This window comes from Magallana gigas, chromosome 2, assembly GCF_963853765.1.
Source record: "Magallana gigas chromosome 2, xbMagGiga1.1, whole genome shotgun sequence".
Lineage (NCBI taxonomy): Eukaryota > Metazoa > Mollusca > Bivalvia > Ostreida > Ostreidae > Magallana > Magallana gigas.
This window is the reverse complement of record NC_088854.1, coordinates 10,642,812-10,668,182: the sequence shown is the minus strand read 5'-3', so window position 1 is coordinate 10,668,182 and position 25,371 is coordinate 10,642,812. Positions and strand designations below refer to the sequence as shown.

Here is a 25,371-nt window from a genome sequence, read left to right as displayed (position 1 = left end):
TAACGATGGTGGACAATATATCCCTGATTTTATCTTTTAATTAAGATACATGTACTAATGAAGACATAATGGTGAATAAATTTAATTATTTAAAATTCGGGGTCAGCCGTACAGTGAGGTAAGATTATCGAAATGCTGTCGTCACGGCCTTCTGTTGTCGTTGTTGAGGTTGTTTTGTTGTTTACTTTTCAACATAACTGTCTAGGTAATTACATACGTATGACGGCATCAGGAATATATTGTTCAGCCAACGTTTAATGACATTAGGACGGGAGGGCTCAAACTGATGATAATGGAAATGGCGACATACTTTTGTTTTATTCATCCACTTTATGAAACATTCGTTTGCTACTAATGGATTGTTAGTTTGTAACGTACATTGTCGATAAACAAAAAGATGAAAAGATCTTACGGTTGATGTTTTTATGTGAATGAATATTGTCCCCGAAATAGGTGTGTCCTTTTAAATAAAAACGTTCGATATACATATGAAATATGATTTCCTTGGCACGGTTTTCAATAATTACATCTTAAATTAAGTTTAAGTTTTTGCAAATGAATGAATTTTTTGGCATCATAATGATTGGTCTATTATTTTAATATTTACGAATCAGCTGAAAAACTAGCAAACTCCCATGTTTCGTTCCTTTCGAAACTTTCAAATGCTGAAGGCAAATTTCAAAAATATTTTCGGAATCCATTCATAAAAACTTAACACATGAATGAAATATCTCGATAATAGGTGTACCGGAATTCACACTTTGCTTACTGAATGCGTAAAATGATTTGTTAGGATTGTTTGTGGTGAGATGGTTTTTAGCTTACGATGTCAAAAGCTATCTTGTCCTGCGACGGAAGGTTGCAGGTTAACAGATTCCCTATGCTTGATTACACATGGATGTTCTGTTTTAACGGAGAGTTGAACATTGTAGTTTACGAGTAGGGTGACAAGACATTAAGTTCTCCTGTCAGGTATTACGATTTGGGGTCAGTCCGTGCTTTTGTAACAATCTTAACTCAAATCATCTTTTTTTCTGCACACAAGCTATGAAAATTATTGTTCTGCAATTTTTTTTTTTGGAATTGCATGGATTCATAGCAGTTACCTACATTGTAGCTATGCAAAATCATTCCCATTACCTATCTATGCAAAATCATTCCCAAATATCTCTTAAACGAATTTCATTAAATCGTTTGATGTTTCTTTTATTTATTATTTTTCTTTGCATTCAGAACAATATAAACGTAGATTCCTAATCTTGCATAAAAGTAGTTTTCATTTACCTCAGAAATTTTTATACACATGAAGTAATATTATTCTAACAATACAGTCTTGTTGACTTTATAACTATGAGTGAAAAATTCTTCAGAAATTTTAATTTGCGCTGCCTTTAAGCTTTCAAATTGACACAGATATTACAATCCATCATTCCAAGCATTGATGCATTAATTACAATTAATATAAAGACATAAAATTAATTAAGACTAAGGATGACAAAAGTGTAAATATATAATTAATCAGAAAAATAATAAGTATACACTTCATTCTACATAATTGGGTAAATATATATATATATATATATATATGTGGGAGGTTTTTGTGGGTAGTGTAACAGTTCACCAACGATTTACAACAGTTAGCTGGAATTAAGCACCGTTATTTGTTAAATAAAAAATGGCCACCTTTACACTCAATGGCACAAAAAGTATAGTAAAGCCCACCTTAGATGTCATCAGATCACTGTTTGAAATAATGATACGTAAAATTACTTTTATTCAAAGATCGTTTCATTATTTCAAAGCAGCGATCTCTTCTCCAAAAAGTGGCCCTCGGTCGCTCTTTAGATCAAATTATAATGCACAAACCGTGTAATTGAAAGGTGTGTACAGCTATTTTTCCATCAAAAAATTCTATTATTGGAGCTATTTCACGTATCTAAACAATGCATAAGAATAGCAGACTTCACGCATTAAGACAGAATGCTTGCATACTGACAATGCTAATGCTTTAATTGGTAGTTTCATTGTGGAAACTGAATTCAATAAACATTATTAAATCAGGGTGAAATTTGTGAGTTGCACTTTTATAAAGGGTATAATTATCCGTATGATTCACGTCTGTTGAGAACTTCTTTTAAATTAAAGGTAACTTCTGATGGAAAGTGCTCAAAACGCGTAGTAACGTCGACAACTGGAAGGTCAAATGTCCATGCGGAAATACTTCCTTTCAAATTTAGAGCACGTAAGTTTCTAATAATTATGTTTATTTAGCCGTTGTAAAGACAGACAAATAATCACAGTCAAACAAAACAGATAAGTCAGATCTTTGTCATTACGAAATAAAAAAAACTACAAACGGTTATTTAATTCAATTTCTGTGCTTTAAAGTTCCAAGGCCTTGCAATGCTCTACCGCAAAGATTGCTCAAAGTGCATATAAATAAAGGGAGGAATATATATTTTGAACATCAGTTTATGTTGTCATCACAAAAAGTTGTTTCCTTATTACAAACTATCGTCTACAACCACAACCTGTTTCAATTTATAGGCTAACTTACGGATAAGAACTACATGATTAAATTTTGTTTTCTAAAAAAACCTAGACTTTTAAACTGTAAAATTACCAAATTAAAACACGATTTGAACACTTTGATTTCACGGGTACCTCGTCAGATATCAAAATAAAATTAGTCTCCAGAAATATACCCCTAATTCGGGTGTGTCTGTTAATCTCTTTGTTTTAAGTGTGTTTATTTTTGTCATGGAAACAGACGTATAAAATTCGATCAGTTTTACCAGTTTCTAGTTTGTCAACGTCCTGTAATCAAAACGTGCTTTATTTCAGTTTATTATTACCTGACTGTTTAAAATACCTTTATGAGTTGGTTTCCAGTAAATAAAATTAACCAAATATACCTTAAAACTTTCACTTTATCTACCCACACGGAAAAGACTTAAACAAAACTGTAATAAATTGTTCTTAAAGTTTTAAATTTCAAATACCCATTTCGGATTTAATCAGATCCACTTTTGAATTTTTCCTGTTACAATTACATAACAAAATGTCTTTCTATAATTAGACTTTCGGAGTCAACGTATTCCTGACAACTGATTGTCATTTGCCGTGTTTAAAATTTTTCTTCTTCTAACGGAAATGTCATTAAATATATAAGATAATGCAAATGATGCATCATTAAACTGTTTATGGTCATCTCTTATAAACCAAATTCTTTATTTGACCCATTTTCGACATTTTTCTTTTTTCTCCATATATATTGGTTTTTGTTATGAGTAAAAATGTATTCACTGTATTAGCATATTATTTTAATAATAAAAATGCAATACTGCATTAATATGACGGCAACGATTTTTTCCAGCTCAATTGCATTATTATGCAGAAAGAAGAAAAACGTGTTCGTAGAGTAAAGCAGAAGATCATTTATTTTTAGCATCAATTCAATGCGTGTTATTCAATAATCACGATAATTAGGGCATAGATGGTCTCACCATCGAATATGGTAATAAGATTACCAGAGCATGGCGGTTCGAGATCGCACCTGTCTTCCAAACCATCTTTATTATTTTTTTAAAATATGCATTGAACTTGAGAAAGCAAAGTCTCTATAACGCATTTCTTGTTACTGAGACGTTTTTTTTTCCGTAGTTTACTTTTTTCATTCTCAAATATAAATTCTCAATCGTCTGTCAATACCCCTTTACTTTGAATGGTCTTTTTTACACACTTTTAAATTTGTTAAAAAGATGGAATGCATGTACTAGCATTAAATTATGACACTGCAATTTGTTGCACGGCACATGTGAACATAAATTCAATTTTTACCTCTAATACCGTTTAAATTTTCAAAAGCATTACGGAAATAAATTTGATACCTTGTAACAATAAAATTTGTTGTCTATTTTGACAGAGGTAGGACCTCGTTTTTCAAGGATGGAGGAAAGTGTGTCGGACAGCGAAGTTGATTTTGGTTCATGTAAAGAAGATCGGTTCCCAAAAGTAGGCAATAAACGATGGCCCTACGCTGTAAGACGAGTTTCCATTGGCTGGTCACCTGTTAGGGAGGCGGGGCTTAGCAGTAACACTGACACCGCGTCCATTCATCCAAAGAGACTAGTTGAACTGTTAAGAATTCCCTCAGTAAATACATATTCTACACTGAAAAGGAAACTTATTAAATCGAAATCCAATCCGGAATGGATTTTGGAATTTTTACAACAATATGGGCTAGAGATTCTGTTCGAAAGTTTGGATCAACTTGCTAATCAGAAATCTTCCACTTTTTTGGACAGCGTTTTATTAATTTCTTGTGCGGAATGTATTAAAACCGTCATGGATTCGTCCCTGGGATTGGATTATATAGTGGAAAATAAGGAACAACTTATACGGAAATTTGCATCAGGTACGTATTTTCTTAGCCAGTTTTCTACTATTACCTTTATTTGCTTCCCTCTGTTAATTTTCAGGTAGAATAGGTCAATATTCTACACAGGTGAATTGGGCCGCGCTCTCCGATACTTTAACCGTCTGCAGGTGTATATATTAACGCAATCATTTTAAATAACAAACCACTACATATCGTATAACACCTGTCCATTTTGTCCCCAAAATCTTTGGAATTATACAATATTTTAATCCATTTCTTTAAAAACCTGTTTCAGATTAACTAATACGTCCGATTTTTGAAAATTTTAAAATGTAGTTAAAAGTCTTGAAAAGGATGATTGGTTAATTAGGACATTCTCCTTGTACTTTGTTACATGTTAAGGACATTTCCAACAAATTGATATAAAGTAGTCATTTCTTAAAATCAGAGAAAGCTTACTGAAATTTTTAAAGTTCTTTTAACTTCTTAACAGTTACTCTCCATTATATGATCATGGTCCCCCCCCCCCCCCCCCCTTCGACCCCCATCTTCCATTTTTGAGATCGTTTAGTCTTGCTCCCCTCTAAAACCATAACCGTGTAATTCCTCTATGGTGACATGACAAGTTGGTTTTGCTTTTAACACATTATGTACCAAAAACATCTTGTAGCAATGCGCGCCCAAAGAGTTGTACTTATCCAGTAATGGCCGATATTAGGGCCCGTTGTTGGACCCTTGTGGGCAAAAGAAGACAGTGAAGATATGCTAGTGTGGAAGAAGGAAAAAAGCAAGCTAGTTGTGTGGCAATCTAGCCAAACCAACGACGGGAACTTGAAAAGTTTTCACACATTCAATTTTTCTTCCCTACGTGAGCAGAATAGGTAGATTTTTCCCGCTTGAATGTATATATGGAAATTATATAATATGCTTTTCTGTGCGGTGTGTGCGACGTCTCAAATGCAGCGAGGCATGTGATGAATTAATAAAAAGAAGAGGGGAACCTGCGTGAAAGCGACTTCCACATAACAGTCAAGATATAGACTGCAAGAAATTCTTAACTTTAAAGAATATCTTTACAGGCGTACGTCGTCAGTGCAAGAAAAGAAAGGTTAATAGCAGCAAGAATCTTCATGTCGTTTTTGAATGACAGATGCATTTAATTTTTTCTCTTTTACAACCTCAGAAGTTTAATATCCTGATAATAGCCAATCCATCTGGTTTGGCTGTAGGCCAGAGAGGTTTGGAGCTAGATACACAGTTTAAAATCTTCTGCCTTATTTCGCCGGACATTGGGTTAGTTTCGCTTTCTCCTATCTCATTCTCTGACGACACAAGGATTACTCGGCCCGGGAATGGTACACATTGACTGTTTACTGTGGTAGCCCTACCCGATATTGAGAACTGCGATATCTAACTTCTCTCTTGGACATTCTCCAGCTCAAAGCTTAGCCAATGGATTCAAAACAACAGAAGAATGACTGCTTTATCAACCAACAACCCTAATTAAAAGTTCACTAATAAACCCTTCATGCATTGACATAATTGCAAGATATATCGTCGTTGGCTTACTATAACGTACATGTCAGCCAAATGGACGGAATACAGTACAATATACTGTGTCAGTTTCACTCAATGCATTGTCTGCTCTGACAATTGATCAGACATTGTCTGCGCTTTCGTCACCTATAATTTATGTCTACTTTGCAGAAATACACTTCTTGCGTAATTCTCAATATGTATTCGGAACAGTCCTCCACAACTCTCCGCCCCTAAATCAAAAACAACATGCATTCAGTTTCAAGGTTTCTAAAGATGGAAGCAATTTCAAATTGTTGCCGAATCAGTAGATCTTTGATATCAAGCTAGACTCTTTTCAGGACACTGTCATTCCCCCTCGCTGCGTGGATATGCTTTGTTGAGATTTTGGCAGATCGCAGATGACACTCTACCAACAGAAACTTATTAGTTTCTTTCCATTTTTTTCCCGCCACCCACTCAGTCGTCTGCTGCTTCGATACACTACGTTCCCGCCACGCTCCTTAGTAAATTAACTTCCGCGTGGCGACGGTATCCACTGATAAAAGTACAATGATAATTGTATATTCATAGTGTCGAACTGTTATTTTTGTGGCCTTTTTGTTACCATTTTCTCTCTCGTCTACGAGAAGCGACGGGTTTATTAAATCTTTGTGCTACTTTACTGTCAGCTCTGACCATTAAGACGCGTTGAGGGCCGTCGTCCATGGAATGAGTAAGACTTGAACCAGTCTTGTATTATGTCCCATTAACTAACACTATTAATGTGTCTATTGGGCGTTAATTCGCTATCAGACCTAGGGTCATTTTTAGAAGAGAAAAAAAATCTTGCATCGTCATGGACCCCTTCTTGTCCGAAATCTTTCTCCGTCAAGCAATTGTCAGTGCGCCACGGGCGTTTTGTCAAACCTATAACTGATAATTGGTTTACCATGGCAAAAAATACAAGCATGAATTACAGTTCCTTGTTCTGTGTATTGAATTCGGTGGTCCCTGGGTACGGTCCGTAGCAAAAGCATGCCAAACACAGCTTGGTGCCCTCTCTCACGTATTGCTAGAGTGGTGTTCTGTGTACCATCATTATGTTTTACCTGAACAGGAACAATCCCGTGTGGTTACAATGAACTTCTGGACTTGATCTATTCATTTATGTGTCCCAACTCCTGACCTTGTCAGTATACATAATAGATCTACACCCCCTCCCCTCTCTCTCACTTCATTCCAAAAAGTACATCTTCTACACATACCCTCTAAACGCTCGCGTACATATAGAAACTGAGTCCATATCGACATTCATTGCTTTCTTAACGAGATCCGTAACGCATAACCCATTGGTAAATCGTTAACGATGTCAAATTGGACAGATATGAAGGAACGAATTTAGGCTGCCAATTCATCAGAAAATCTCGATATTGTCATGTAAACAACTTGTTTAGAAAAAGAGTATGTGTAAAAACATCCATAACCTCCTGGTTTTATTAAATGTTTATGCACTCTTTATTATAAGGTGACAGTCCTGTTCCAATCATGGATGCGTCAATCTAGAAACCCCTGTTCGTCTTCAGAGTTGGTGGTCGAACCTTTGACGATTCACCTCTCTGTTCAGTGCATGTTTGGTCAAAACAGACAAAATGTGTACCGCACATGACTAAATCGTCAGTCAGGGTTTGATTTTTAGAGTTTTGGGCCCATGTCCTCCCTAGCTTGCGTGGAGAGAGGGTAAATTGATACCACCTACAGGTATAAAACTTCTCAGCGGACACCGGACTTGGGGTCAATATGTCACTGGTGTTCGATGTCCTCTTAATACTGTGTGGTGGAAAACACAATATTCATGCATTTCATTTGTTTTATTCAAAATCCTACATGGTATCCCCAAGGGCTTGTTTTCAGTGTGCTGTGGGGCAAACTATTTCTATGTTAAGTGCCCTTACTCTGCCTGCGATGATATTTTTTTCCCTCCGCCTTCTCAATCTTTTTATTTTACATTTTAAACTTTATTGTCGCCTACGCATAAACAAAACAATTAGCATTGTTGTACTGTTCTTTGCAAGCGATCATTGACCAGCTACATAAAAAGACTAATCAGATTCGCTTAGTCCTGCTGTAGATAGAACCTGCTTCCCGGGAATTATACCCCCCTCCAAGGTCGCTCAACTCGTAAATGACAATCGTTCGCACATCAAAGAAGTCAATTTCATTTCTTCAAATGGCTTCCCTTTACACGAAATTGTCTTCTAATTTGAAGCATTTTAATTCAAACCTAACGTATGAGCCAGCTTCGTTTAACGACCAACAGCAATAAGATTAACTTCTCACAAATAACTTTAAATATTCAATTACAGACCTATTGAATTCTATCGGCAAGTGTGACAAAGCAATGGCGATTTATATACATCATTAGAATTCAACGGCATTTGTCCGCAAACTGAAATAATGTTGAACTTTGGCAAAGCGGAGACGGGGGAAAATATCCCGGATGATAGGGACTAAATGCCCGGATAATGATGTCGTCTGGACTTCATTCCAATCAAACCCTCTTGGACATTCCTCAACAGTACCAACATCACCATGAAGAGAAAGTAGGTTGCCATTGATGGGCGTGAGGAGTGTTTGTCTGAAGGCATTAAACAAAGTCCTTAATTGTAGAGCTGATAAGCAGCAAAACAAGCAAACGGATCAACCGTGAGTCACTGGTCTACCGGCAGGTTGGACCTGGAAAACGAGATCTCAAATGCCCGCTCTGCTACTACTGACCAAGGCCCCGGGCAAACTTTGCAGTGTATTGCAGTTCATTTGAATAATGACCGTATCAACATTTCATCTAAGACGCATGAATACTTACTAAACAACGGTCTCTACCCCTGTGGCCCTATGTATATGAATTGTTGTTTCATTTTTCTTGTTTCACCAAAACGTTGCGGCGGAAATTAATCTCACCTTAAGATGACCTTAGTCAAAAAGTTATGAATGAAATACAACTTCAGACAAGTTTACTCAAAATGTTGCAACTTGACGCCTTTTTTGTATAAACAGATGTGGAATCTCTCACATTACAATACAGTTATTCATAAATATCCAGTAACGTCTTCAAACAACCAGACGTCCTTTCCCAAGGTCATTCTCTGTATCGACTTTATTATCCGAGACATATTTTTGCATTCCAATCTATCTTTAAACAATGCACTCAACAATCATGTTAAGGTGCCCATATTAAGCCACGTTCGGATTTATTGAAAACGCTTTATCGAAAAGCTTAGAAATAATGATTTATATGACTAAATCGAAGTTCTGGTAGATAAAAAAGCTAAAACCGTAAATCTTGCAAACTCATAATCTGTCAAAATCAAAAGACGTCTTTCATAGTCGCGGCCATTTTGATTTCGCTTCATTAAAATTAGGAGTCGGAGATCTTCCCCAGCAGCAAATCCGGTCGTCTTCTTAATTCACTTTACAATGACTCACATTCACGTGTGTCTCCATGTCTGAAACAAATATGACAATATTCATATCCAGGATATTTATGAAACAAGGACTAGGTCGAGAGTTTACGTGAACCCATGCGGAATGATGGGGGTACAATTTATAAGGGCAGGTCGCGTGGTCAAACACACAGTTAAGACTCGGGCTAAATATTTTGATGTCGGTCGATCATTTTGTGTGTACATATATAAAGGTAGAGATCATGAGAAGTAATAAAATATCCATTAGTTCACATGTCCGATATAAAAGGATCACGGATTTATTAATCCGTTAATATCAGTAGCCTCGATCAGACATTCCCTCATAAATCTTTTTTCTATTAACATAACCATTTCCGCCATAGTATAGAAATCGAAACTGTTCTCAAGCCTTTAAGGTTGATTTAAACGCTCTTTACTTCATCAACTTTTATGATATTAAGTTGTTTGGATAAGCTTATAAAAGATAAACATGAATAAGAAAAGGCTTAGACCTTCTCCCTGTGTAACCCCATCACACAAAATTATACTGCATTGTTGAAGCATGTAGTCCGAGACACATAAATCTTTTTCCTCTATCACACATATTAACTGTATATCCCCGGGATGTCATTTTTCCGGACCATAAATAACAAGCGAGATTTTGGCCCTTGTTCACCTGCATGCATTCGGCGTGAGGCGGGGGCCAGCTAAAGATCACTGTGTGAATGAATCGTCTGCGTACAGAGGGATGGCCGACACATAGCAACAGTGGCTGGCAAGAGATGCGTAAAGGGGGGCAGTGTTTGCTTTAGTTTTTATCTAAGCCAACTGAAAGAATCATTAAACGTATAATTAGTTAATAGTTAAGTTTACGAACAGTGAGGAGGCTTTGATCATACAAATGAAAGTGTGCCTTGAAGGATTGACCCCATGTCGTCTGCTTGTGGTATACAAGGGAAACAATCCCTGAATATGATTACGTTACCCCGAGTTCCTGAGATATTAAAGGGTCTCTCAGTTTTTTGAACGACTCTGTCCCGACAGTGGCTAAATGATTCACTGATTGTCTTCGTAAACATCAAGAAGCCGAAATTCATGTCCTATTGCTAGTTACTTTTACACCAACACTTTATCATTAGTGTGATTTCTCAATCACATGAAAATACGATGTAAACAAATGAAAGAGATAAAATAAACTAATTTATCACTTAACACCAACAAGGAATGCTTTGTTCTAGAAAAAAAATGTTTTTACATGGATTGAAATGTTTTAATACAGTACGTGATGTACATGTTAAATTAACCTTTGATAGGTATTTAGGCGTCATACACTGAAAAGTTCTTCTTACACACAGAAGAGTTCTTCTTACAGACACGTGATTCATCACCGCAGTAAATTCAGAAACAGAGCAAATATTTATAGTAACTGCTCGAATTAGTTTCGTACATAAGTCTTAAATGATCTCTACACTACAGTTTGTGATATGTTTTTACATGTTGAACATTAATCACTTGTACTCTGTTTTGCAGCATTGGACACCGATAATGTTACCGTCAAGAAACAGATTCTGGAGCTTCTGTCCGCTCTCTGTGTCTACTCCAAAGATGGCTACGCATGCACTCTGGACGCTTTAGAGCATTACAGGGTAAGATCTATATTCAGAAAAGCCTCCCAAGTACAAAGATTTACCAGGCACGCCGCTGTCCTATTGCGCGCCAATGAAATCCACTTAAATCTCTTTTTTGGCGTGAACATATAAAAGGATCGACAATATATTCAGTGACTTTAATTTCAGTTCGTTTGATTCGCGGTATTGAAGATGAACCATTTTTTTTAAACAAGTTTATTTTTCACACCTTAAATGTTGATACATAAAATTTGAGCTTGGCGTTGCCTGTATATAGTGTGCGTCAAATGATTTTATTTATTCAGATTGAATTCGATAGGCATCTATCATGTCTCCTGTTTAATCACTTATATTGGCAAATTTTCAATTGGCATCCTCTGTTTTCCTGTATTCGATAAACTTCTAAGAAGCCATGAAATTTAGAATTCAGTCATACACGTCAACTACTTTCAAAATGTACAAAATTAAAAGAAATGATAAAATGTACGTTTTAATGTCTAGAAATAGTTTTCTATATGTGAGAAAAAATTCAAATAAACCAAGATTGACCTATACAGAAGGAGGTCATTAACTAGGATTCAGACTTGCAGCATAATGCAGCCGAGGGGACAAACACAGATACCCGCTAATATTTCACTTGGGCACGTTTCTGTTGTAAAAAAAATCATTTCAAAATAGCATATTTACCATTCGAATTATTTTCAAATGCCTTGTCGTTTTCGGCCTATTGGAATTGTGGCGGTGTGTACACAAGCTTGTACACAAAGCAAGGGGCTCTTGTTCCGGTTGCTAAAACACTTGTTCGCAACTCTCTGCTGTTTTGTGACGTCAGAGGCCACATCTGCTTGGTGGCTATTCTCAGAAGCTAAATGATGACCGACATGTTTGCTTGGTTTCTCGGTCTACATTTTTGGTTGTGATCGGTAAATACCATTACAACACCGTATACAATATTCAAATAGGGACATTCACTCGATTTGTGTATCTTATCAATTCTCAAAGTGAATATATAAACAAACGTAAACTAGAAGATTAGAAAATCAACAAGAACCAGTGCGTCGGTTTGTATGAGGGCCGAGGATTTCTGTGTAAGCTGGACATAGTGCTAAAAACCACATCAAAGATAGAATAGTCGATCGTTGCAGCAAACGTTTGTAACCAATACACAATGATTATATATGTGTGTCAAATGTTGACCTTCATATAAGACTACCAATACTAATAAACGACGAGACACGAGTCTTAGGCATTTTTTTGGCCTGCATTCCCAAAAGAGGACCGATTGTAACCTTGCATATATCATGTATTTAACATTTATCAACTGGAGATAATATTTTTATCATCTTTGCAGATCAAGTTTCCATTTATTATTTTTCCTTGCCAGGTTTAAATTGTCTTTTGCACAATTTTCGAAACACTTGATATTTATTTGGCTTTGAGGACCTCCTGGCTGGAGATTTGTTTTGTATGAAGAGCCGATAAAGTTAAGATACACAAAATTATCTTTAAAAAAAATCTCGTCCTCTTTGCACGCGAGGTCTGATACGAAGTAACGAAAGACGAACAAGGCTTGTGCTCATTTTTCCTTCAAAAGAGGTTAATATTTTTTGTATCTCCATTGACGTCACAGTTAAGCATAGTTGTCCTCTCGTCTTTATCAATTTATATTCTGTTGTTTACCTAATCAGATTTATTGAAACATTTCTGGCAAATCCCTGTACAAATTAAGAAATCATACATAAGTCGCGTGGTATCTTAATTAAAAACCGAGAAAGCCTTTACGAAAATTGCAACATTCCAGAAGAAAATGTCATAGCCGGTGGCAATGTCTTAAAGTTTTGTTTTAACCCTGCATAAATTGAACGAAGACTAGAAAAATTGCTTTAACATTAGAATTTCAAATGTGGTCCCTCTAACCTGTTTTGTACGGACTATTCGACACACTGTTATGTCAGAAGGTATTCTTCCATATAATTTGAATATCTAATGAGGCGCGGCTGAAAGAAAGTTCTTTCAACCGTTTCCAGTATTTTCCCAAAAATGCAATATGGCGTAAAATTTTGAATATGAACTACCATTCTTAACGCTTTTTAAAACAATTTTATATTCGACAAATTACAATAGATGAAAGGAACGATCTTTTCTTGTCAATTTTGGGGGAACTCTTTGCTCAACAAAATTTTCCAGAAATATTGCTAAATACGAATCATAAGTTTCATTGAAATTGTTAGGAGTAGTTCCACTTCGATGAAAAAAAAAATTTGAATCATCTGTTTGAAATGCAGATACCATGACTTTAGCAGGCTGAATATATGGCAATTTTTTACATTATGCATGGACCGGTTTTTAAATTTATCAACATGTATATTGTAAATATGCGCAACCAAACTGGTTTATGGCTCACAAATACATGCTCTACGGTAGATTAAAAAGCTGGAACATTCCTAATTTGCATACTTATGTATCTCCATAAACGTACACCATGAAAAAAATAAATCTTATATCTTTGAGATGAAAGCTGTATAGAAATAAGTTATAAAACTGCGCGTGCAGAGTGCAATTAGTTACACTACTTGAAAACAGGAAGTTCAAGATGCCAAAAACCCGAAAACAGATTTTTGTTTTCAAATATTCGTGAGCTTAATTTTGAATCTCCCAATAAAGGTAATGATGTAATTACATGTGACATATACTGAGTAGATGTGGCATGGACATACTGTCTTTTCGTTTGCAGACGACAGTCAGTCCCGAATTTGTCCTTTAAAGGGTAAAAAGCCTTCAGGTGGCGTCTAGTTTGGCGTCCCAGAATGCCCCCTTTCGAAGATATCATCATTTAGACTTGGGAGTCTTATAAAACATCATGTGTTTCGCCATTGATCGACAGTCAAAATAAATTGACATGTTCCGAAAAGAGACGACCTTAATTAACGTTAAAATCTAATGTATATATAGATGGATTGAATTACATTACCTTAAAGTATAAAAAACCCTAAATTTTTGCGTTAAAGAAGTCATATGGACCAAATAACCGTTTAAACCACTGCGGATTTTGCAAATACGGGTTCCTTTGTAAACATTTCACTTAAATAAAGCCTCCCTGATCTTCTTTTATCACACAAATTGCTACTAGCAAACCGTGGTCTGCATTCGGCAGATAAACCAAAGCTTAACAACTCTTACGCCCCATTTTATTCACAGTGAAATTTCACAACTTTAAACATAGATTTTTTTTATGTTTTACTTGAAATCGAGTCAAATGGCTGGACTACTCGACCATGTTTTAACACCCATAAAACGAGTTGATATCAACGAGGTTCCCATACATTAATGTGTTAATTGAACCGTAGTAATAGATACACAAACTGCTTATAAGGCGTTGCTATGATTTCATATCGAAATTGTTGTCCTGTTTTCTATTGAAGTCGAATCCACAGGTCGTAGAATACCCCGATATTGCTTGTTTTGGTGCTAACTTTTGGATGTAGAGGCTTATTACTAAATGAGTATCGCCGCACTAGGCTTTGTCCGCGCAAATCCCACGCGTTTTGAGTTTATCTTCGGAAACCGAGGCGATAAGATTTGTACCTCCGCTGAAATTTTAATTTTGTTTGAATTAAAACCCTCTCAAAATTTGGTTATTACCTCTTCCACTGATGTGTTTGCTGATTTGTGTAAATTATTCGCCATGTTATAGAAATGGCTGAGGACCTCAGATATCGGGGTTTACGTCTCGGATAAGGAAATCGTGCTAATACAGCGGTTTGTATTGCGGTAATCGAGGGTTCTTAAAAATTTTAAGCATTAATAGTTATACCCGTTCACAGAACCCGTTTGTAGAAAGTTGTGTTTGACCCTCGCGGTACCAAGAGCACACTTTATCACGATATCTGTGTAATCTCGACCCTTAACACAAAACACACTCTCCTGAGTGGGAAACATGGGGAATTGTCGTTTAGTCCCCATTTCAAATCCGTCGTGGATTTGTGAAAAAGTTCTCGGAATGCTTTGAAATGGTAAACCATCCAATTGATTCCAATTAATCAAATAAAAACTAGGGCACGCCGTCATTTGTTTGTAAAAGATTTGAAGGTTGATAGTTTTTGACTCATTTGACAAACCAATAATTGAATTATGTAAAAAGCCAAAGATTTTCATTTTTCAAACGAATTATTTTCTTATACAATTTAAAAGTGAGAAGGATTTAGTAGTTTAATCTTCGTGGACTGCTGTGAAACCAATCGAAAACAGCTTTATATTTCAAATGGCCCTTTTTAGATCGGAGACACTTTGATATGCGATTACTGAGTAAGTTTTACAAATCGAATTGAAAACAAAGTGAAATTCTGAAGAATCTGTCCCATAACAATCCAAATCAATACATACAACTATAGCTGTTTGTGCCGAGCCTTGGTTTTGGCGTTAAGAGGCGATCCATCACTTGAGGTTATGGTTATTTTGACCTGACACAAAGCGCCATGACGCCTGCATGATACTAAATCTTTTAGCAAACTTCCCCGTGTCATAATATTTAATCCCCGTTACATCTTTCTGATGGAGAAGGGGTAAAAATCTGCAACTAGGATCCAGCAATCGCGAATAACTATCATAGATATTTGATCAACTCAAAGATTTCATTCTGTATTTTATTATAAACAGATAATTTGAAGAATGTTAATTAGTACACATCTTTATGCATGCGTGAAGGTATACAATGCATCAAGGTACGACTCGAGAGATAGATCATTTGTCTCTCTAGCTTTTTTTAACCGCATCACGGGCTCATCAGGTGACAAAAACAAATTCATACAGTATTCCGTCTATTTATGTGTATTGAATTTATCTTCAAGAAAGGCCCTATTTTTAAAATTAGCAATGGTCTTTGTTGCTGGTGTTTGTAAACAGTCATCGTTTCGATCGAGTACCATAATATTTGTGTAACAGACGGATTAATAGATACCGTACTCTCGCAATGGTTCGACTAGGGACCGGCTATATTTACCCTGGTCTTACGTAAAATCATTCCTATTGTACCTTTAACAATTACATATAGTCTTCTTACAGTCATGTAACTGTTTGAGAGAACTTGGATTGGTTTTCCGTCGGTAAGAGTCCTTCTATTCATTTGTCCCGGGTTGCCTTTTTGACCGATGACTCTGTTTGGCAAGCAATTACAAAGGATCAACAATCACTTTCGCAACATCATGCATTTCTTTCAAGCCATTGTATCGAAACACACTCTAATTTCTTAATTAAACAACCGTAAACGAAATAATGAATTCTTGAATTATCAGACATTGGTTCGTCAATTCTTGACTTTTTGATGAAAAAATCCTCTTCATTACGTCGGGTTTTTTTTACTCAGTTTTAGCTGTTACCTAAATTAATTCTGAAGTCTTGATCTTGAAACATTAATACAAGTGAATGTTAGTTTATTTAAACTTGTCTATTGTGAGGTTTTTGAGGACAAATAAGTCATGGAATACAAACGCATGAAAAAGGAGATTGTGAATAAGCAGAGTGATGGCATGGACATGTACGGCCGACGACAATCTGCGGTTAAAACAACCTCGCCCTCCTCGTCTTTGTAACTTCCCCATACATGTCTTTCTGAAATTCGACTCGTAATGGCAATATCAATAGAAACACGAATCGGAATCCTTCCAAAAACCCTTCAAGAATATCATTTTTCAAATATTAAAGGATTAGGTTTTAAGCCGTTGAAGACAATTGGCCCGTACGATCGCGGACAAGTCTACAGTCTTTTATTGTTTCTTAGTCTAACAGATTTCCATGTATATGTGTAGCTGGTCCCAGCTTTAATGGGTAAATGTGTCATAAACAGTACTGAAGTCAAAATTCTTTTAAAAGATATAGAATTCTGTTTTAAACATGTCACATGCCTTTTAAGCAGGTTAAGTGATATCTTTCTTTTTCATAAGATATGAATAAAAGTGTGTTAGCCTTCAGTAAAAGTGCAACTGGCCGGATTGCAAGTCATGCGCAAAGATCTGATTCGATGAAAAACTTGCTCTTTTGAAATAATAGAACCGAGATTATCAGCCATAACACGCGACGGTGGACTTTTGTTATTTTCTCACTTGCATGTTTATAAATGTGTTTTGTGGTAGCATAAACATTCGTTTTGAACAAAACAATTAGCATAAGACATCCATCTGTGCTTGTACTTATCAAATATCCATTGTTTGCTTTTGAAAAAGAAACCATGACTAGTTTTGCTTCATCATTCTTCGACTTTAAAGCAAGATTACGACAAGTTTTAAAATACACAGATGTTTACAACTATCTTTTAAAAAAATTACTCCCATATTTTAACCCCCCATACTTTATGCCGTTTTTAAAGTGTGACATAATTTTACATTGCAGAAGGCAAAGAAACAAAGATATCGATTCGCAACATTGGTGGAGGAACTGCGCAACACAGACAATGTGGAATACACGACGAACCTGCTGGAGCTCATCAACTGCATCATTGTCTACGCGGAGAAAATACAAGATCGTGTTCGAATTAGAAACGAGTTTTTCGGTGAGCCTAGTTTTTAACATTACATTTGTGTGCTTTATTTTTTCATCAAAGAGTCATTAAATAACATTAAATTTGAAAAAAAACCAAAAAATTTAAACACTCAGTATCCAAAGTTAACCAATGCTATCATGTACGGACAAGAAATTCGAGGGACAGACGTTGTACCATAGTAAAATACATATCCTAAGATAAATTTCTTCAAGCCCTAAACGTTTTTTTTTTAATCTAAAACTGGACCTTGTCCCACATTTCCGTTTTGTTGACATCCAGATGACCCGGTTTCTTTGATAAACATTTCAGATTGATACCTTTAACGATAATCGGTTTGGGTATTAGAGGAGTTCCCGCAATATACGATAAGAACCTTTGTTTATTTAGAACACATCCCAATTTTCCATTCAGTAGGAAAAGAAAAAGTAATGTGTGAACTGCATTATTTCTTCTGCTAAATCCTAAAACGAGTTTTCATGTCCTTTTCTCCTTTAAGAGGGATCAGAAATATCGAGTCTCGCCATGGGGCTATGGTATCGGTTGTCTGTAACTGATATGGGTCAAGATTTGAAAAGAAAGAGAAGAAGGATTGGTCTGCGATAATAAAGTACACGTTTAAGTTGCGGAGTCCCTTCCAGCGTGTTTTAATTACCACATATAAATGTTTAGTCGAGAGTGCCTTCAACACAAAGGAGAGTGGATATGTACAATGACAAACATTTTAACAAGAGATACGAATGCAATGCAAATCTGTACCAAATCAATAAGTGAAATTGAATGAAGGTGTGCACCCGGGAAAATTGAACTTTTTTTATAAAGACTTTATGAGTTAAATACATGTACTTGCTTCAGTTTACATATTTTGTTTAGCATAATTAAACAACGAACTCTGATTACACTTGAAGACAAGCAACAAGTTTTAATATGGTAATAGAAGCCCACAAATCCTTCTTTTGTCACTCGTATGTCAAAACAACTCGGGTCAAAGGTACTAATGCTACGCCCAGACCCAATTAAGACAAGGGGCTTATTAGAAAAAAAAGGGAACATGCAAGAGGTACGGTCTTTGGTGCACTTCAAGCATCCTGAGAATGAGCTATAGACAATGGGGCTCTTTTTACATAGATACCCCAAAAATGCATATTGTTACTGGCTGGCATCAAAAGGGTTCCTTGTTCTCGACAAGTGAGTCTGTAAGGGTGCAAACACAGCACTTGGACTGTTCTCCTCAAAGGTCAGGCTGTATACTCGATAGGCTGCTGAATGACTCACGCAGTCCGCTGTGTTTCTGAACAAGGACCCCTCACCTGCAGTTTATATAAACATTTGGGCTGTGTATTCTTTCTCTGCTTCTTCAACTCGGTCCCAGACTTCCAATAGGTCAACAAGCTTCAAGTCTACGCAGCGAACTTCTCGCCCTTCAACCATTTTAACTACATTTCGTGACTTCTCACACCCGTAGCTGGTGTCGGGCTTGTGTTTAGGGTATCGCTCTTCTTTCTTTGTTCGGTTTTAATGAAGTTCTCAACTAAGATAGTTTCCAACATAAATGAAGAAAGGTATCGTTGTACGATATCAATAGAGAACTGCCTAAATTGAGTGGGGAAATCTGTTGTTCGACTTAATACCATTAAACATCTTGAATCTCAACCAGTTTACGTATTCAATTAATTTTGGCGTTTAAAGCTAGTTTAAAGCCAACTTACCACATACCACAAGACGAAAAACATTCCAAAAATGAAATTAACACGATGATATTAATCTACTTATCAGGGGATTAACGATATGTAAACACTTACATGGGATTGTCGTCTGCAAAAACTTTTCAAATATTTAGAAATTCAAAACTTACATGCAAACCAAATGAATTTATACGCCCCCAGAAACTGAAAATACAAATACTCATTTGATTTCATGCTTTTATTGATATCCGATGCAAAATCCAAACAAAAAAATGCATACATCATGCGTATGGTATCATGGGGGCTTACGATGTGCCATAGCTTTATTGTCGAGACAAAATAAAGATGTCAATTTCTCTTCCGTTTTATATTTTCCTCGTTAACACTTTACGTTGACATGCGCAGAAAAAACTCCTAGAGTAAACATGCTCAACGTCAATCAGAAAATGAATCAGGAAATAAGACAGAAATCCCTGGCTTTTGACTTGTTGTTTTCTTGGGATGAATTCATCTTCTCCTCAAAAATCATATTTCTCATTTGGACAGCTTTCATGTTCTAAGATAATTGAGTTTTCTGTACAAAATGAAGCTGTCTGTTCTTGTCCGTTTTACTTCCTTGTTAAAAGAAAGGGTTTATTCTGCAATAATATTATGCTCTTATTTTTCAAATAAAATTTATAGTATATTGTTTTTACTGTATTATGTTTTTTTTTCATCCATTCCAGGTTTAAGACTGCAAGAGATTTTGAACCGATTACGGTAAGTGTTTCTGATTTTTTAAATACATGTGGTCCACATACACGAAACAAATGGGGGAAACAAAATCATGCTAATTATGCAATTCTGAGAACATCTTCGTCTTTACATAATACCACCGCGTTGTTTCTCAAACTCGTCTGCTCACAAGCTAAATGAGCAAATACACCTCCTGCCGACTAATCACCAATGACACAAAATACTGATCGACGTCTGCTACAAGACATTGCTTTTCCTAGAAGCTGCTTTTTGCAAATTTGCTATATTTGCATTTTCGTGTCTTACAAAACTTCTTTTTCGACCATAAGATTTAAGCTTGTTAAAAGTTTGGTAAGGTAGTTCTCAATGACGTCATCAATGGATTTAAGCGACCGGTTACTGTGGTACCGATCCGAGTTGTTCCGAATGTGTCCTTCAAGGTATGCGCTCATTAGTTAGAGATATTTAGGGGGTGACTAAATGTTTATCGTGGGAGGGTTCCGTTCGAGCTGCTTTAAAAAACCTTGTTTGTTTTTCTTGTTGGCCAGTCCTCAAAGGGTCTTGACGGCAATATTGACTTAAATATGGCTAAAATAGAAATATAATTGATCTGTTAAGGGCGAGCGCTGGCCGGTGTGGTATTTCTGTTATGAAGATGATAATCAAGTTCATGTGTTTACCATTGTATTTTATTTTCTCTTGTGGTAACGTGACAAGCCTGGTCCTGTGGTCGTTATTTTAAACTCTTTATCTGCATCACTTATCGTGCTTTAAAAATCAAAACGCAGACAGATTTCTAGGGGAAGAAAGTAACACAAAATTATGAATGGACGAAATTAGATACGGGTAAAAAGGGGTTTGCAACGTGTTCAGTGATTGTCCGTAACAAAACCCGCATGACAGGCCGGGGCATACACAATCCCGTCCCTCTTTGTATTCGGTTCTAGTTTCCTTGTCACGGTTTGCATTTTGTCAAGGCCATAAGCAACCCTAGTAAGGAATGTGGATACATGCTTACTTATGAAAGATTTTTTTTTCTAATGAGTTGTCAATTTCTGCGCGCAAGTTTTGATTTTATTTTTTTTTTGTGTTAATATCTTTTAATACATGCAATTATCTATTCAAATGTTCTCTTTATTATGCATTCATTAGATATTGCTCTGACAAAACCATATATTGTAGCCATCAGTAAAAATAGCTATCATTCCATCTGCATTGTCTTTAATCATCTAGACTTGTTGAAATGAATAAAATATCTATTTCAGTGCAAGAAACTAGCGGCAAGTTTAAAAATAGGATGCATATTTTCAATAAGAAAACCTAGTTAATTTTGTGCTGATTAAACAAATGTGTTAGAAGATAGTTTTTCACCCGGATATTTGAGAAGATAGTCGATCAAACAAATGTAGCGTATGAACAAGCATATAAAAAGATCACGTTAAAACTCGGCGTTATCTCGTGATCTCCGCGAGAATAAAGCGTTTACGTCACATCGACTTTTCACAATGCGCCCCTCATTACATATCTTGTACAGATATTTTACTTCTGTTCAATTTAGTATATTTCCTGTGATCAGTCGAACAAAAGAAAAGGTCTTAGTATGGTTAATTTATTACCTTGGCTCATATTTATAGCAATACTCTAACCTATTGCGTATCGAATAGTTACGTTCCTATTCGACCTTCTCATTGCACCCCTATTATTTTTTTGGGTGGGGGTGGGAGTGGGGGGGGGGGGCTGTCCAGTACAATAAACCAGGGAGAATACTCTCCATCAAATTTAATCACTGCAGACAACAGCTCCTGTTGGGGAATTGATATTGTTTCTTTTGCAAATAAACGGAGTATTAATGCTTGACAACTTGGACAACTGATAGCATTATATTTCAAGACCGACAGCGGACCTCGTTGTTATTTGGTCTACAATTATTACTCAAATAAAAACGCTGTTCTATCTGCCCCCTCAGAAATAGGTATATGTTTTCTTGATTTACATAGTTCAAATCAGATATATGAAAAATCGTGAAGAAAGTATGTACAAGGAAGAATGAAAATTAAAATAGAAGTAACCATAACGCCCGTGTTATGATAAATTGATATAGAGTGCCTGTCGTGGGAGGGGGTGTATTCACACTGTTCTCTGATCTTTGACTGTTTCTGCGTGGTAAACCTGACATTAACATCTATACCGCCTCGTATCAAAAACCCTAACTACTTTATTCCATTAGAGATGTTTTCTTAGAGGTTTTTGTCGAACCTTGACAGCTAACCCGATGACTAATTCTTCTTTCATTCCTCCTGCAGCCGGAAGGACGATGAAAATGACTGCGTGGCAATGCAGCTGGAGGTGTTTGACCGGCACCGTGAGGAGGACGAGGAGACTCTGCCCGGGGCCAAGGGCGTGGACCTCAACAGCCCCCTCGACGTCTTCCACGCCATATTCAACCAGGTGCGACAATTGTCAAAGCAATGTAGCGAATAGCATAATATCGTTTCTTAGCCACTGATTAAGGAGGCTAGATGGTCAACAAATTGCCCAGTAGATCTATCTAAAATTCTTACAAAATGATTTGTTTCACTATAAGCTATTATTTAGTAAAGAAAAATAACATATATTTTATCTTTAGATATATATATTTGTTTAAGTATATCAGTAAGCATGTTACCAGTAATGCTTTACAAGGAATCGAACAAAAAGGTATATTTGCGTGGGATGGTAGAGGGGAGGGGGTACCAATTTTATTTTAATAGAGAATTAAGTATATATATTAGTAAGACTGTTTGTTTGACCCTTGTCTAGCACCTTCCGGAGACCTTTCAATGAAGTTTCTGGGGAGTCAAAAAGGTGTTTGAAAAATTAGCAGGCTTATAACAGTCCTACTGAGACTGGATTACATGACAAATAGGGGGTATCTTTTCTTATAAGTCTAATTATTACAGAATGTTTTAATATCGACACGATCGCAGCACGCTTCATCTCCATTGTTTGTGTTGTTTTGTCTCACGCGCTAGGAAGACAACCATTGGCTGTTTGCGCTGACTTTCGTTGGCGCGAATTGTGTGAACGTCTGCTTGTTTCCCGCTGATAAATATTTGAGGAAGAAATTAGATTTATGACAGTTTTTTTCCCTCCCAAACGATTCAACTTCCTACCTTTTTTACTTTAAAGTGAAGTTTCTCTCACGAAACTCTCGGGAACTTGTGTTTTTTGTTGTTTCATGTTGATAGACACTTGGATTGATGTTGATACGGGGGATGTAAACGTAGACCGAATGAAACGTAGTGTAAACAAAACATAAAACGTGGACACCTGTCCGTGAGGACAGCAAACAAACACAAAGACAGCGTAGATAGTTCGTAATATTGGAGTTATGGCGATAGCTAGTCGGAAAGAAGTTGTCAAACAAAACACCTACTTTGAAATGTGTTTACTATAATCAAATGTTTGCACAAGTAATATATCATCGTTTAATTGGCTTAAGATAGATTTTTCTGCGCACTCCTTTGGACTAATAATGGTCGTAATCTGTGCCAGGTCGGGATTGACAGAAAAATGGGACTGACCACTGGGCTGCGCGTTAATCCACGATTACTGCCAAATGTAGACCACCATATAAGAGTTGTTTTTGGTTAATAAGATTTATTAGTCTACCGATATGCCAACAGCAAGGATTATGGATATGGTAATAAGAAAGAAAATATGCTTAAATTAGAGAGAAAAAAATAGAAAATGCAAGAAATAGTTTATAATGCAATTTTTTGGTTATTTTCAGGTCAGCGATTCTCCACAGGAACTTAGCTTTTTGACATCTCTTCAGCACATGCTAAAGATTGACCCTTCAGATTCCAATAGTGAATTAATATGGCAAACAGTTGAAAAACTTTTGTGCAAAGCCACCTTAATAGAATCCACAGAAGATGCTCAAAAACTACTCATGGCGTCGCAACGGAAGCGGGAAAAATCTGTTGACGGACCGTGCACGTGTTCTTGCCATCACGGAGAGAGAGCACGGGTGTTATCACCAAGACGGACTAATAACACTCCTCTCCCAGAACTTACCTCAAATGAAAGTGTTTCAACCAAAGATGCACCTCCTCCCCCTCCCCCGCCACCCCCACCCCCGGGTATGGCTCCTCCACCCCCGCCTCCCCCTCCCCCGGCTCCTGGTATACCTCCACCCCCTCCCCCACCGGGAGGACCCGCTGGAATACCTCCTCCTCCGCCTCCCCCGGGAGGTGCACGATTTCCTAGTGCTACACCTCAGGTAAAACTACCTCAGCAAAATGTTCCGAAGCCAAAAGCTAAAATGAGAACATTACAGTGGAGCAAAATATCGGCCAGTAAAGTCATGTCAGGAAAACCCAACATCTGGCAGTCCGTCGGAAAACGGTTGAATGGACTAGCTAAAGAAATGGACTTTAATCAAATGGAGGACCTGTTCAGTATCAGTGCACCACCTGACAACTCTGAGAAGGTGATTGGTGGAAACCTATCCGAGCGACGGAAACGAGAAATGACCGAGGTAAAACAAAGATTTTTTGGATCATTTTTACGTTATGAAAGCCAACAATAGCTTTTGTTAAGAGTACAACATATGAGTTGTGAGACGAGTGGGTCACATTGTAGGGTAGTTTCGTTTGAAAAGAATGCAATATATCAATTGTGGGATGGGAGGGTCTTATTGTAGGGAAGTTTCGTTTACAGTCAGGGTTGTCTTAGTTTATATGGTTAACCTTGCACTTGGATGACAAGATCTCTGCCAGAATTTTGTGTGTCATGTTCGGGTGTCGTGCGCACAACTGTGCGCGCATCTTCATTGTATTTGTTAACTTGACAGATTTAACAATTAGTCACCTGCACAAATTGCAACAAAAAATACTCGTGATAAAACTTTGATGCTATCGGAGACAATAGCATTCCTAAATGACAATGCAGCACATGTAGAGCCTTTAATCACAGGCAATATCATAATGTTATCACCACATCATTCTTTATCCACTTATCACAGATCCTGTAGCATTGTTTTGGGGTATTTAGCCCGACCCGAGGGGAGGTCTTGTTGTAGTAAGGTCACCTTTGGGAATAAGGAATTATCCCTTCTTGCTGACGAAGAAAGATGGGTTGACCGAGAAACTCGTGTACCGGCCGACACATCTGTTTCTTACTTGTCTTTTATACTCTATATGAACATACGACCGAGTTGTATTTCAAATTTGTTCGCTGGCATGTTTTTGTTGTCTAAGCCATTAACCCCCAATGAAGACTTGAGAAATCTTATCTACAATCTCCTTGGCCATAAACTTCAGTTAAATATTTTGCTTTAATTTTTAAGGCCATCTATTAGAAAATTGAAATACTTTGCAATGAGGAATACGAAATAGCGGTCAGTGACGTTATTTGCCTTATGATTTATTTGGTCAAATTTGGTTAA

General features: G+C 36.7%; 1 protein-coding gene across 4 annotated transcripts in view; it reads left to right on the top strand.

Annotated features, from left to right (window-relative positions):
• LOC105327750 (formin-J) overlaps nt 1–25,371 on the top strand; it is a 52,462-nt gene that overhangs the window by 18,610 nt on the left and 8,481 nt on the right. For 3 of the 4 annotated variants that reach the window (XM_066074978.1, XM_034444829.2, XM_034444827.2), the window contains exons 2-7: nt 3,926–4,417; nt 10,891–11,006; nt 17,373–17,532; nt 19,931–19,964; nt 22,244–22,388; nt 23,713–24,462. In XM_066074978.1, coding sequence (XP_065931050.1) covers nt 3,926–4,417; nt 10,891–11,006; nt 17,373–17,532; nt 19,931–19,964; nt 22,244–22,388; nt 23,713–24,462 — 1,697 coding nt within the window. Of the gene's footprint in view, nt 1–3,925; nt 4,418–10,890; nt 11,007–17,372; nt 17,533–19,930; nt 19,965–22,243; nt 22,389–23,485; nt 23,623–23,712; nt 24,463–25,371 lie in introns of those variants that run through there. The other variant, XM_066074979.1, reaches the window with a different exon arrangement.